Source organism: Glycine soja, chromosome 11, assembly GCF_004193775.1.
Source record: "Glycine soja cultivar W05 chromosome 11, ASM419377v2, whole genome shotgun sequence".
Lineage (NCBI taxonomy): Eukaryota > Viridiplantae > Streptophyta > Magnoliopsida > Fabales > Fabaceae > Glycine > Glycine soja.
Window position 1 is genome coordinate 48,241,656 of NC_041012.1, and position 14,873 is coordinate 48,256,528.

General features: G+C 34.1%; 2 protein-coding genes across 3 annotated transcripts; both read left to right on the forward strand.

Annotated features, from left to right (window-relative positions):
• Positions 1-399: 399 nt before the first annotated feature.
• LOC114377327 (E3 ubiquitin-protein ligase RHF2A-like) lies at positions 400-4,297 on the forward strand. The gene is made up of 9 exons (XM_028335790.1): positions 400-581; positions 794-952; positions 1,048-1,094; positions 2,207-2,269; positions 2,366-2,474; positions 2,554-2,942; positions 3,060-3,167; positions 3,261-3,624; positions 4,019-4,297. The coding sequence occupies exons 1-8, from the start codon at positions 576-578 to the stop codon at positions 3,574-3,576; spliced, it is 1,197 nt and encodes a 398-aa protein (XP_028191591.1). The 5' UTR covers positions 400-575; the 3' UTR covers positions 3,577-3,624; positions 4,019-4,297.
• Positions 4,298-11,430: 7,133 nt separating this feature from the next.
• On the forward strand, positions 11,431-14,873 carry LOC114376330 (fasciclin-like arabinogalactan protein 15). Of its 2 annotated transcripts, none has more exons than XR_003658942.1 (3): positions 11,431-12,914; positions 14,179-14,363; positions 14,506-14,873. XR_003658942.1 is itself a non-coding variant. In XM_028334411.1 (3 exons), the coding sequence occupies exons 1-2, from the start codon at positions 11,621-11,623 to the stop codon at positions 14,250-14,252; spliced, it is 1,368 nt and encodes a 455-aa protein (XP_028190212.1). In that variant the 5' UTR covers positions 11,431-11,620; the 3' UTR covers positions 14,253-14,298; positions 14,506-14,873. The 2 variants fall into 2 exon arrangements, 1 of the variants encoding a protein (XP_028190212.1); XM_028334411.1 differs by having other exon boundaries at positions 14,179-14,298.

The following is a 14,873-nucleotide window of genomic DNA, read 5'->3' on the forward strand; positions in this document are numbered from 1 at the left end:
CTTGTAATTTTATGAGAAAAAAAAGTTATACACAAACATAATATAAAATATTTTTAAAAATAATTATATAACTAATTTATAAGATTCTTATCACAAACTTTTGATTAAAATTTAGAGTAAAAGTTATGCAGAGTTTTCTTTCTTACATATAGGTGGTTTTATTTCCATTGATGATTAATGATCTTAACTAAAATGAATTTGGCCAGGTCGAGATTAGGATATTTTGAATAGAATGATTATTTTATTAAGATTAAAAATTGTGATTATGAGAATCTGAAGCATGATTGGAGCAGCGGCACGTAGTAGGATGATTTGACAAGTTGATGGGAGAATGACGCGTAGGGTGAGAGACTCGTCAAAGAGATTCACTGGGAATGCCACGTGTCAGAGAGTGGAGGACCAAGAACGACTGAGCTGTGCCGTGGTTAGCTGACTCCATGGGTTGGTTTCTTCCAAAAAGTAAAAAACATAACATAAAGGAACCTTTCACTTTGCCTGCACCCACAACTCTTTCTCACCCGCTAGGGTTTCCTTCCATCGCATCTTGATTTCGCAACCTCGTCTAGCAATTCTCCATGGAGGTAACAAAGTTTCGATAACTCCGTTGCGTGCTCTCAATTTCCCCCCTCTTTTATTCCACGCCTTGTTCGTTTTCGTTTAGGGAATCTGCTTGTTTCTTCCGATATTCTTAATTTGATCTGATTCCTCGCCAGTTATTGTTTGATTTTTTTTTTTTTTTTTGGAGCGGTGTTGTTTGTTTTGTGTCGATTTCAGTGTGGTTTTGTTTTTGTAGGGTGCTGGGATGGAAGAGAATAATATTATTAATGATGATAATAAGTCTGAGGCGCATTTGACTTCTGCCGCTGCTTTTGTGGAGGGTGGAATTCAGGATGCTTGTGATGATGCTTGCAGCATATGCCTTGAAGCTTTCTGTGATAGTGATCCCTCCACGGTATGGTTCTGTAGGTGTTAATTTAGATGTTATGGTAGTGATTACTGTGTGTCTACTCTGTTGATCAAGCTACTCTTGTACCCTTGTTGTTGCAGGTGACAAGTTGCAAGCATGAGTTTCATCTTCAGTGCATTCTGGAATGGTATTGCTATTTGGCTTCATTAATTGAATCTTTCGGGTCAATCATGGGGATTAATTTTGATGGGGCTGGGCTGTACTATGTTGGTAATGATGGGTGTTTTGCTTGCTTGCTTATTATTATTGCTGTGTACTGCTACTGTTATGGCTGCTGCGATGTGTCTTGGTCACCGAAGTGGTTTTCTCAAGTAAACAGTTTATATGGCTGTATATTTTTCCTCATATTGGTTGAAGAAAGGGCTCCTTGATAAGGTTTTTTTTTGTAATGATTTAAAGGAAAACACAAATCTGGTGCCCAGTTTAAAATAAGATATCTCTATCAGCTGAAAGAGAATGTATCATGAATTTTATTCATGCGATTGAAGTTATTTGTTTGAAGTTGGAAGCATTCACAGTTCTGGAGTCTTACTTTCATTGGCCTTGCTTTTAGTAAATAAATAAGATGGGTATGCAGGCATGGAAGACCCAGTACTTGAGGATGTTATTGCCTATGGTTCTCGGGGCTTATGTCAACAACCCATGACATGCTCCCTGAAGTCATTATATCATCATTGCTTAAGACACTATTGATCTATAGTCATACCCAACAAATTTTATAAACCATAAACCAGTAATAACAGGAACTTTATTATTAGCATTCTAGAATCAAAATTTCAACCATTATGCAGTTGTTACTCATATATTGGCCCCTTTTCCATATCAACTTCCTCAGCTACTTGGTCAATTCATTGCTGTCCAAGTGATATGTTCCTCTAAATAAAGGGAATGTCTTAGACAGTCTTCTAGTCTGTGTTTGATGAGTTAAAGTTGCACTTTTTTTACTGTTGAATATTGATACTCTGATTTTGAAGTCTGTAGATATGGACATTTATTTGCTAACATGCTCCTGTTGGGGTTCACAAATATTTTATATACATATTTTCATATTTCTTCCTTGTCTTGTGGTTTATTCTTTAATTTCATGAACTTCTTGTCCTGGAGAAAAAAAAATGTTGGTATCAAGGGAAAAAGCATTGGCTAAATCTGTGCTCGTCGCCACAATCCAATTGTTGTCTGAATCACTTAACAATATTTGGAGGATAGACTTTGTATTCAATTCTAACTCTTATGTTGTAGGTGTCAAAGAAGCTCCCAGTGCCCCATGTGTTGGCAACCTATCAGTCTCAAAGATCCAACAAGGTTTGTAGTTTTTTTGTATGTTGTTTATTTTATTTATCTGTCCCTGTCATTATTTATTTTTGATATTTACTCACATTTTTTGTTTTGTATTTGCAGCCAAGAATTACTTGAGGCAGTGGAAAGAGAGCGGAACTTTAGGTTCAATCCATCTAGAAATGCCACCATATTTCATCATCCAACACTGGGGGATTTTGAGTTACAACATGTATGTGGTCTACTTATACTAGATTGGAAACATTTTGTACTATTATCGTGCATGATGTGATTTTTAAGTTCTCATGCAGTTGCCAGTTGGAGCTAGTGATGCTGATCTTGAAGAGCGTATTATCCAACACTTAGCTGCTGCAGCAGCGATGGGAAGAGCACGGCACGTTGCTAGAAGAGAAGGCCAGAGAAACAGATCATCAGCTCAAGGTCGCCAACATTTTTTGGTTTTTTCAACTCATCCTAATTCACCACCCATGGCTCCTGCTTCTTCCTCTCCATCTCAGAGGGGGGATGATGAACCAACTCCTACAATTGATGTTGCCAATCTGTCTCCAACTCCTGCAACTGGAGAAGAATCATCGCAGCCGACTTTAGTTCCGCCTGTTCAAGCAGAACAGGTGTCTGCTTCAGGATCTGGAACTACTGCTCTTGCTACAGATCATCAGGGATCATCCTACAACAATAGGTAATCTTCATTTTTCGGTTTTTGAATTTCTGGATCATATTAATGTTTTCAAATTCATAATTGGCTAGTATTCTACCTTTAGAAGTTCTCAACTGTTATGTCTGAAACATCATACAGGAGATCTCCTAATCAGTCATCTCCAAGTAGTCAAGACAGAGCAGGACCATCAGAATTACAGTCATTTTCAGAATCTCTGAAATCTAAACTGAATGCTGTGTCAACAAGGTAGTGGTCTATCCTATGTCACATGTGGTGTGGTACAGTACAATTGAGGAGTTCTCCCATTGTAATTTGAACTTCTGTTTTCTTGTCTTTCAGATACAAGGAATCAATTTCCAAGAGCACAAGAGGGTGGAAGGAGAGATGGTTCTCCCGTAACAACACTATGTCTGACCTTGGATCTGAAGTTAGGCGAGAAGTTAATGCAGGGATTGCGACTGTGTCACGCATGATGGAACGCCTGGAGACCAGAGACAATAATAGAAGCAATAGCAATTCTGCTCCAAGTAATATAGAGGATGGTTCAGTGCAGGGATCTAATGATCAGACTTTAACAGCAGGCAATGAAGGGGGCTCTCTTGTGAGAGACAATAACACAAAAGCTTCTTGTGCTGCAGGTTCTAGTTCGAACTAAGCATATAGAAGGAATTGCTTGAACTCTGAGATTTGTTTTGTCCAAAAGGTAAAATTTTAATTACACCGAATTTTTAATTTAATGTGAAGAACTAAAGATCCTACATGTTTTGATTACAACCTCATCAGAAGTATTTCCTTTTGTGATGTAATTACTGTTCCACACATCCTTTGTAGATATTACTTGCATTTTCTTGTTATCATTGTCTGCATGCTCTTGTCTTTATCCTTGTGAGATTTTGCTGTTGAATAAAATAGCTATTTATTAATGTTTAATCAGGACCTTGATATGGATTTTTGTTGCTTTAATAAAGCATGGCAGATATTTTTCTAATCCATTTCAGTTCTTATTATACCATAACATTGCTTGCGTGTGCTGGTTGTTTACCCGATTGAGTGTTTTGTTAAGAATGTTGTGCTAATTGATGTTTCTATGGTATCAGGAAGAAATAGAATTGCCCATTGGGGATGTGAAATTCCATGGATGGCATTGCCTATTGGCTGGCGCAGACCAGGCAAGTGATAATCCATTGGCCTGCAGAAGACCAACAATTGTGATATTGGAAATAAAAAACTTAAAAAAGGAAGCAGTGGTCTCTTTCGTTTGAAACCTAGGAACCTATATATGATTGTATATTCACATTGTAAACTTATTTATGGATATTCCTCAGATAATCTTTGCATAAAGTACTGTGTTTCTTTCTTCTACTTCCAGAGATAAATCACTGTTTTAAACTTAACGTTAATTGGGGTATTAAGTCATTCTCTGGAAGTTCTGTTCGATTGTGAAACACAATCAGAGCAGTGTACATCCTACCATTGCTGTAAAAATTGCTATTACTCGGTAGGATCGCCCGATTCTACGAGTTTCATCCCCTTCTGTGTTGGATCGCGCACTTAGGATCACAACCTTTTGAGATTGGACATTGGAGTGAAATAGCCTATCATAATACAAGATCGTAGGGTTTGTGATCTTTCCTGATTTTTATGTGATTGTTGCAGCTGGTTAGGTGGGTCGGGTTTTGAGTACCCGCAAAAAACCCACAAATCCTCACCTAAATTAACTGTAATCTCCCACCTAGTCATTCCTTGAAAGAGTTTCTCTTTTTATCTCCTTCATCCCTACTTGTTCACAGAGGAATTCAAAATCATAAAAATAATTCGTGGGTCACCCGTAGCCCATATGATATACGGACCTTGTTTTATAGAGTCTGTTTAAATTATGGATTTTTAGTCTTGTCCATTTAACCCGTGGGCTTTGTGGGTCCTGTAGATTTTTTATAATTTAATATAAAAATATATAATATTAATAAATATGAGATATAAACTTAGTAAAAATAAAATTAATATATATATAGAGAGAAAAAAATTAACTATTTTATATGTGATTTAATGATTGATGAATGATGATAAAATATTTTGATTTGGTATATAATTATAGATTAAGTAAACATGATATAAAAAAATGATTTTAGGTGGCTTAAAATATAAATTATGTTACTATTTTGGGTAAATAAATTTTGTATTTGATATTTCATAGTTATTTTCTAAAATAGATCAAATTTTATATTTTAAAATTTAATTTTATGTTTTTTAAAATTATTTTTGTCTAATGCGGCTGACCTACTAAACCGGCAGACTATACGGGACAAAGTGTAGACTTGCTAAAATTGAATCCATTTGATATACAGACTTCACGAGATGAACTTTGTGATTTAGAACAAGCTTACCCACATGTCTAAATGAGATTTGTAAAACAATATCCATGCTCATATATATATATATATATATATATATATATATATATATATATATATCAGCAATGTAATAATGTCCCCATGCTTCTAATATACTACCTCCTAAATCCTAATATATTCTCGATCCTAACTAGGAGGAGTCTTTCATAGTTAACCCTCCGTAATTATATAATTCAATTTTCTTTCACGCTTGATCTAAACATAATACATTAACTTAAATAAATTTACCAAATTATTTATAAAAAGGAAAATAAGAGAATAAAAAATTACATGATTTTTCTCTTAACTTATAAGTTAGCATCGATTTATATATCTCGGTTATTTTAAAAGTTTTATCTTCTAACTTTTCTTAAAAATGGGTTAAAAGTTCATTTTAACTTTTATAAAAAAATAATAATTAATTAATTTTATTTTCTTATGATTATTTATAATAAAAAAATTATGTAATCTGACTTATGATACAACAAGATTCACATTTGGTTACAATAATCACAAAGTCGTAGTTGCTAAATCATTAAATTTTATAAGGCCGGTATTAATATATGCATAATTATAATTTCTAAAGGCAATTACTCCTCCTTTTTTTTCTCAGGCACTCCCCTTTTAAATCTGTTTACCCAAAATATCCTCTAAAATTTATTTACACTCCGCTCTTTCTGGAATTCTTTTTTGGATAAGCAAAATCGTTATTAAAAAAAATCCAAAAAAGCACAAGATGTGATGTGTCAACTCAGGAAACAACAATACAAAAAGATTGAAACAGCATGAAATGATATATGTTTCTCCACCTAATACAAATATTCACATCTATCAAAAAGCTATCCTTTAATCTCTCAATACTAACAAGCTTTACGCCAATGGTGAAATAATCTCCGTGGCGCTAACTAATTGCAGCCAACATTCTGACTTTGGATACTCTAAATAATGTATCCAGTTTCAGCGTGGGTTTTAAATGTGTTGTTTGGGATGCTTGGACTTTGGAGGGTAGACAGATGGGTGTGGAAAAGAGGTTCGTCGTCATATTGAGTTTTGGTGGGCATGTTTTGTTCACCTTGTATCAGGTAGTTCTAGGAGATGTAGGATCATCCCAGACACATACGTAAGGTGATCGACGACTCAGAATCTCCAATTTTGAAAAGTTCAACGACTTTTAAAAAATCTAGAAAAAAAAAATTCATTAACTTCATTTTGGTAAATTTCTTAATATATAAGAATTTTATATATTATTTCTTTTATGATTGAATTTATAAATTCATAAAATTTTTTATCAATGAATTATTTATGAAATACGTTTTTGTTCTTTAAGGGTTTCTTTTTTAATTTTTGCTTCGGGGGTTGAAAAATGTGGGAGATCACACTGAGGATGTGTAATGGAGGTAATGAAGAATGATGCTAGTGGAAAGTGATTCTCGCCATATCCTGTTTATATCAGATCAGGCATGAAAGTTCAGAATTTGGACTTGGTCCATGCTATTATTACGTGTTGTGTGTTTTCTCAAAAGAGAGATTGATATCTTGGTGCAATCCTGTTCGGGGTATTTTAATAGGCTGAGTTTGTATCCACCACTGCATGCACTCATTCCATACACTAATTGATATTATGTTCTGATTACTCCCCTCTTTAATAGCATTTGCCTTTTTAAATGACCTAGTAATATCGTAGACATATGCTTCGTTACAAATACGTTTATAAAGTCATTTTCTTCATAAAGTCATTATATCCACATCAAGATTTAAGACTGATTCGAGACATGCAATGAATAATTCTAGGAAGGCACGACAAAAAAGGAACATTAATAATTGACAATATACTATTTAGAGAAAAAGAAAATTGAATAGTTTTTATTTTCCATAAGTCACAATTTACCTATACATCTTAATTTTTAGATGCCTTCGCATATAATTTTTCCCAAAATTGACTTTGATAAATTAATTTTGATTTATGTAACAAATTCTATTCAATTTAATTTATCTCTTTATTCTCTTCTGTATTTACTGATAATTTGATCTACATGACCTCAAATCTAAAATAACTAAAATGTAATTGCGAATAAACATAATTAAAGTTGTTGATAATCAACAATAGTTAATATAAGTAGTAATACTTTATGTTTTATAATTAAGTGATTAAGAGTTTAAATCTTGATTAACTCTTAAAGACTACTTTATAATTGTACTTTATATCAATTATGATAAAAAATCATTGTTGATAAGTCCCTAAATCTTAAGGGGTCAAAATAAAAATATAATAATCGTTTGTGCATATAAGTTTTCCTATCATATTTTCTAAACGACTAAGTCAATCCAAATCAATATGATATATGTTTAGTTGGAAATATGTTCCTAAAGTCATTTTCTTGGTAACTAAAGTCATTATTATGGATCAACACCCATTTGAGATATCCAATGAATAACTTAGGAAGGAAAGGAGAAAAAAATTAATTAATTAAGTTTGACCATACTTATAAATGTTATTGACAATCCTGTTTAGATTTATATTTTATGTACTAATATTACAATCTTTCAGTCTTTTAATGATATATTATTGAATAATAAATTTTGATCATTTGGTAATGAAAAAAATTAAGTTTAACCATCATATATATTAACAAAATTTCTCTTTTTAATGGTGTATTAATAATCATTACATGATAATATAGAACATTTCGTAACAGTGATGTAATGAAATTTAAATAAAAAATTGATTTACTTGTTTTTTAATAGATTATTTATTTGAATATTTTAAAAGAATTATTCATACTATTTATGCTTAAAATAATCATCCTTAAACATACACTAATATACATTAAGTAGCCAAGTCAAAAGTCTTTACAGTCCAAAAGTCAAAACCATTTTGAATGGAGTATATCTAGATTTTGTAATATTTTTTAGGGGTGTTCAAATTCAAAATGATCCAAAATAAAAATTGAAGATCACAAAAAAAATTAAAAGTCAAAACAAAATTATTTTGTTTGGATTTGTTTGGATAATTTTTTCTTCATATTCATTGGTTTGATTTGATTTGGGTTTTATGTTTTTGAAATTAAATTAAAATATACACTGATAATAACACTTTTATTATTTTAATGTTATATATTTTATGTGTATACCATTTAAGTTTTATAATAATATTATTTATATAGATTTATACAACGTATTTCACTTTATTTTTCAGATATTTTTAAAGATATGTTTTAAAATTGATAAAAATTTATCATATTTTTATTGTAATACATTTAGCATATAAATAAGTTTCGTATATTATTTTTAATTTAATTTAAAAGGTGAAAAGAAAATATAAATTTTAATAAAATTCACCAAAAAAAAAAATCTGTGCATGTTTTTTAAGTTTGATTTAGATAATTTTTTTTAATGAAAAATCAAACCAAATAAAACCTCTCATCCCAAGTATTTTGAGTGAATCTAGTTTTTATTTTTATTTTTAAGTTGTTAATGATTCTTTTGTTTATATTCACACCCAAAGCAACATTTTAATGTTTATTGTTTTTACAGCAGCATCATGATTTTTGGTTGCTCACTGTCAAACCAAATACATTATTAAAATCTAACCGTATCCGAAAGTTACAAAAAATATACAGGAAAGCCTAATTTTTATTTTTAAAATGGTTATGTTAAAGTAAGTAAAGATATAATAACTAATAAGTAATAAAAAATATATTTATAATTTATTATGTATGTATGTAACGTTGTTTTAAAAAAAAATCTTATTTTTCCCCCTTAATTTTAACAGTGTTTTTATAGAATGTTAAAAATAAATATTGAATATTCTACAAATATAAAAATATTTAACAATTTTTTAATAAACTAAAGGCAATAAAAAGATGTTACTGTATAACAATTTTTTTTTGGTACATATAAAACATAATTTTCAATTACTCTTTGAAAAATAAATTTAAATAATTTAGATTTAGAGCCACCGACAGTTTTGGATGTAATGCCAGAATTCAGATAGTGTAGTGTTAGACTGTTAGTGTAGCTAACTCACGCACGCGCCAGGGCCAGGGCTAGACAACAAAAGGGTGGTGGAAGCCAGAGTGACGTATTTCTAAATGTTTTGTTTTTTAATTACTTTTATTGTTATTATTATTATCTTTAAATAAATTGATAAATCGAAATTTAAAAATATTATTTTTGTTAGTAATATCGACTTCTCCGTCGATTAAATTTTTTTTAAAAAAAAAAAGAAAGAAGAAGAAAATAGTATATGCATACCACGTAGTTTAGCCATTGAATTGAGTTTGTAGACTGAAGCTATACCATAAAAAAGATTTGTGTTCAGTACACCGCTTATCATTATTTTTTTTTCTCTAGCCATTATTTTTAGGGAGGTAGTTTAGCTAACTCAAGGATTTTAATTCTTTACTTGCATGATGATTCATTTTTCCTTTCTATACACATTGTTTTTTTTTTAATGATTTTTACATATGTATTGAATCAAATATTTCAGAATTATCATTTATATTAAAATTATTTATCCGTATAGTTTAATTGGGTATCGTCAAATTTAAATATACGGCAAATATATATTATATTCTCTTACAAATATAAACTTTTTGTATGATACATTTTTTTAAAAAAAATCTTTATTTAAATTTTCTTATCAAAAGGTATTAGAACTTTTTTTTTGTTGACAAATAGTAGAAGTTTTCTCATTAAAGGAAAATATAATAAAAATGAAGGAATATGAAATGCCCGCCGGCGGGGGACATCTGGACAAGAGGCCCTAGTAAGTCCTAACTAGGCCATGGCCATGTTTATTTCACTTTAAGAAAAAGAAAAAAAGGTTCGGATTCATCACTTTCCTTACACATTTCTCTACCCACTGCAACTTTTCTTCTAAATCTAATAATACTACTATTCAATCCAACACTTTGTGTATTGTTTTCCACGTTTTCTCCTACATATATTATATATATGTAGATTTTGGTTGTTATAATTAATGTATTAATATCAGTTCATGTTGGTAAACGAGAGTTTTAAAATACTGGAGAAATTTCTATCCAGGGTTAAGACTAATACTAGTATAAATCACATAACTAAAGCAAATGTTGTATTTATTACAAAATCTTTAGGGAGTATTATATAAGTAAGTTTTTGTCATTTAAATATTGTTTATCTTACTTTAATTAATGAATTCAATAGTAGTAATAAAAATATGAAGGCTCTTAATTGAGAATTGTCATTTATGCATAAAGGTGAGATGATGTGAGGGAACAAAATGTTTAACAAGTGATATTATTCGGGGAAAATAAGCATAAGCATATGCTGTATGAATATGACAATGATTTGGAATGGGAACCCAATGCCAAGTGGGCACCACCAACATTAACTAGAAGAGTGCAGCATTTTCTTCATCTTTAGTTTCGGTGCAAGAATGACCCACATTAAAATGCTCATTACATTACTAGGCAAATATCTCTCAAAAGATCAAAGGTGAAGGTTGAGTACCATTGTTGTGGTGGCTATGGCTAGGTAGGCTAGTTAATTAAACATGGTTTTTTAACCCCTCATCTAATAATTTTCCAACTACGCAACTGTTTAATGTCAATGCTACAGCTTGAGTCAGCTGGCTAATGGACCCCACTCTAACCTTGTTCGATTCTTCCCCTTTTAGGCCAATACAAACTCGCCACGTGCCTACCCTTTTCCCGATGCAACCGACACATTCACTTGGGTTAATTTCATACTAGGCGCTAAAACTGTGCCGCTGCCGCCACTTCTCCTATTCCAATCTCACTCAAACAACAAATCCAGATTAGTAATTTTGTTACTACTAATTCAATTCAATAAACACTTATTAATACATTCACTACCTCACATGAACATCTCTTGTACTTGTGTAAATATAAAAATTAGACGTAACAGAATAATACACGTAACACGTGTAATCTTTTAACAGTATTACCTCACACATATTACGATTTACGCGAATAATCGCTCCAGACCACAGAGTCGAAAACGAAAACCTCTCTCAATCACAAAAAAAAAAAAAAAAAAAGCTGAAATGAAACATTAAGCCACAAGATTAAAAAACTGAACACCTTTTAACTCATCCGAACCAACACACACGTTAAACAAATTTGCGTATAAATAATTATTCTGGTTATTTAACGACCAAACCAAAGGAAAACAAAGAAAGAAAGGCTTGCGAAGCCAACCCCACATGAAGCGTTTCTGCTCCTGCGCTGTAAGACACTACACCAAGTGGTAGTAGTAGTAACAGTGACAAAGTGAAGTGCTGCGGTTCCACTCCACCGCATTCTCGCCATGGATCGCCACAGCATCCCCGGCGTCTCCAACCTCTGCATCTTCCTCTTCCTTGTTTCTCTTTTCCCACAAGCATTAACGCTGCGGGTCTCTTCTCCGTCGTCACCGACGGGTCAGATTAACTCAAATTCAATCCTCGTGGCTCTTCTGGACTCGCATTACACGGAACTCGCGGAGCTCGTTGAAAAAGCCATGCTGTTACAGAAACTAGAAGACACTGTCGCCACTCACAACATAACAATCTTCGCTCCGACCAACGAAGCCTTATACCGCAACCTCGACCCCGATTTCAAGCGCTTCCTCCTCCAACCCGCCAATCTTCACTCCCTCCAGACGCTCCTCCTCTCTCACATCACCCCCGCCCTAATCGGATCCCAAACCCTAACACGCCACGTCACCACTCTCTCCGACCACAACCTCAAACTCTCCGAAAACCTCACCACCGTCGACCAAGCCAGAGTCACCCACCCGAATGTTGTGACCCGACCCGACGGCGTCATCCACGGCATCGACCGCCTCCTCCTCCCCCGTTCCGTCGAGGACGACTTCAACCGCCGCCGCAGCCTCCGCTCCATCTCCGCCGTCAAACCCGAACCTGCCCCGGAGGTCGACCCGAGAACCCACCGTCTCAAAAAACCCCCCCCACCGGCGAAACCTGGTTCTCTTCCAGAACTTCCGATCTACGACGCGATGGCTCCGGGACCCTCCCTGGCCCCGGCGCCGGCGCCGGGGCCAGGCGGCCCGCACCACCACTTCAACGGCGAAAGACAAGTGAAGGACTTCATCCACACGCTCCTCCACTACGGCGGGTACAACGAGATGGCAGACATTCTCGTAAACCTAACGTCGTTGGACGTTGAAATGGGTCGTTTAGTCTCAGAGGGTTACGTGCTCACCGTTTTGGCACCAAACGACGAAGCGATGGCGAAGTTGACGACGGAGCAGTTAAGCGAACCGGGGGCACCGGAGCAGATAATGTACTATCACATAATCCCGGAGTACCAGACCGAAGAGAGTATGTACAATGCCGTTAGAAGGTTCGGGAAGGTTCGTTACGATACCCTACGGTTGCCGCATAAGGTGGTTGCTCAAGAAGCTGATGGGTCCGTTAAATTCGGGCACGGGGACGGGTCGGCTTATTTGTTCGACCCGGATATTTACACAGACGGGCGGATCTCGGTTCAGGGGATTGATGGGGTTTTGTTTCCGGCGGCGGAGGAGGATGCGGAGCGGGTTAGACCCGTTACCCAAACGGGTCAGAACGCTACGAAGCTTGTTGTCAAGCACAGGAGAGGTACGCTTTTGCTGTTGCCTTTGTTGTTTTTCTTTGGATAAGGAAAAAGGGGAAATAGGTTATAGTGATGTGTTTGGCTGGATAGATTTTATTATTTTGTTTTGTGTGGCTGGTTTTGGTTAACTCGATTGATTGGGTAACCTCGTTATTTTCTCTTATTGAATTTGGACAAGCTTATTGAAGTTATGACTTGGGATTAGTTTTGGGTGGCCTTGTGTTGTGGGTTATAAGTGGGACTGGAAGACTTGAATTGTGATCAATATGAGGTTGAAAACAAAAAGAAGGTGTGTCTGTCTAGGTATCTTCAATCGGGAGGAGTTTGGATTCTTGTTTGATCATTTAGAATAATGTTGTCAATTTAGGTAAATATTTACATGTTTGGCTTCGTGTGGAGGATATGATTTTGAGTTGAAATAATTTTAAATAGTTTTTAGGTTATAGGTACTTCTTTTTTTACTACTAACTTGCTTTTAGAATAAAAACATTTATTACATTAAAAACAATTTTGCAAAGTAAACTTCATTCAAAACTAATCTTGCAAAATGCCCATCCAAATACACTAAGTTGTTGAATGAGGGATTAAGGATTCTTATTGGACAAATGCAGGGATTTTGAATTGGAACTGCTTCACGTTATGATGGAAGAACTGTGTTATTTGCTGCTTATTAGTTATTACAATCAATACTGTGCAAAACTTTTGGGTTTTCGCCTTTTATCTATTTTAAGAAATTTATGTCTGTGGTGAAGTTTCTGAAAGGCGAAACAGAAGTTTTTGAAAAGAAATTAAGGGTTCTTTGTTGTCTTGAATTAAAACAAGACAAAAGGGTTGAGAAACCCAGTGGCGGGGTTAGTGAATACTGAATGGTATGAGTTTTCTGAGTTGCCTTTGTGTATGACCTTTTTAGAGTAGAGCAAAACGTAGCTGGTGCTGCTAAATGTTAAGGCCTACCAAATGGTAAACGTGGAGTGTAGATAAAATTAGCTTGCCTAGCTTTTAAATCTTTCCAGTCAAGTCAGTTTCCATGTGCTATGACCATGTATTTATTCATATTTTTCCTCTTACGCAAAATGCTTGTGAGCTCCACCTAATTCTTAATAAAATATCGAAATGTACATTCTGTAGTGAAATGATTCTTTGTTTTTTTGGTAATTTATACATCTCTTTTCACATGCTAACCTACATAAAGCAGTTGTTTATCTAAGGCTTGGTTATATTTTTTTAGGTCATACTTTGTAACTGATTACATGAAAATGTCACTTGTAGGAAAATTGCTGGAAACAGCATGCTGGATGCTTGGAACCTTTGGACAGCATTCTAGATTCGCCTCTTGTCAATGAAGAAGCCCACGTTTTTGTTGCTAGCAAGATTTCTCAAAACAATGAAGTGAGATTGCAACTTGTTGTTTCATTTACTAGATAACCATCTGATTAATCGGATCTCATTAGGTGGTATGATGACAACATATATAAAATTTTCTTGGACAACTTAGCTGTATATCTTTCTTGTAATTTGCTAATCGCAGTTATGCTGACTTTTTAGTTTAACTTCAAAATGTCTATTTACACATTGCTTGAACATCCTTTGATGCAGATCCAATGGATATCTCTTCGATGTAAAAAGTCAAAAGAAAAGGCCATCTTGCTTGAATGGGATGTAGCCAGCTGCTATGGGCGTGATTTTCCCACATTTTTGTTTTGCTCTTTTTTTTTTTTGTCCATTATTGTCTTTTGTGCATTTGGGTCAAAAGCTTTTCTAGTCTACTTGTCATACCATATAATGCATATATGTGCTTAGATTCAGTTACTACTTCTACTCCAATTCCATAGGTGGTTGTGTTGCTGGGAAGGAAGGTTTTCTTTAACCAAACAGGGAATCTTTCTGTTAGACATGTGCCCATTCAATAAATAATTTTACGGAAGAAATGGAAATACAACAATAAAATGATTCTTTACTGTGTA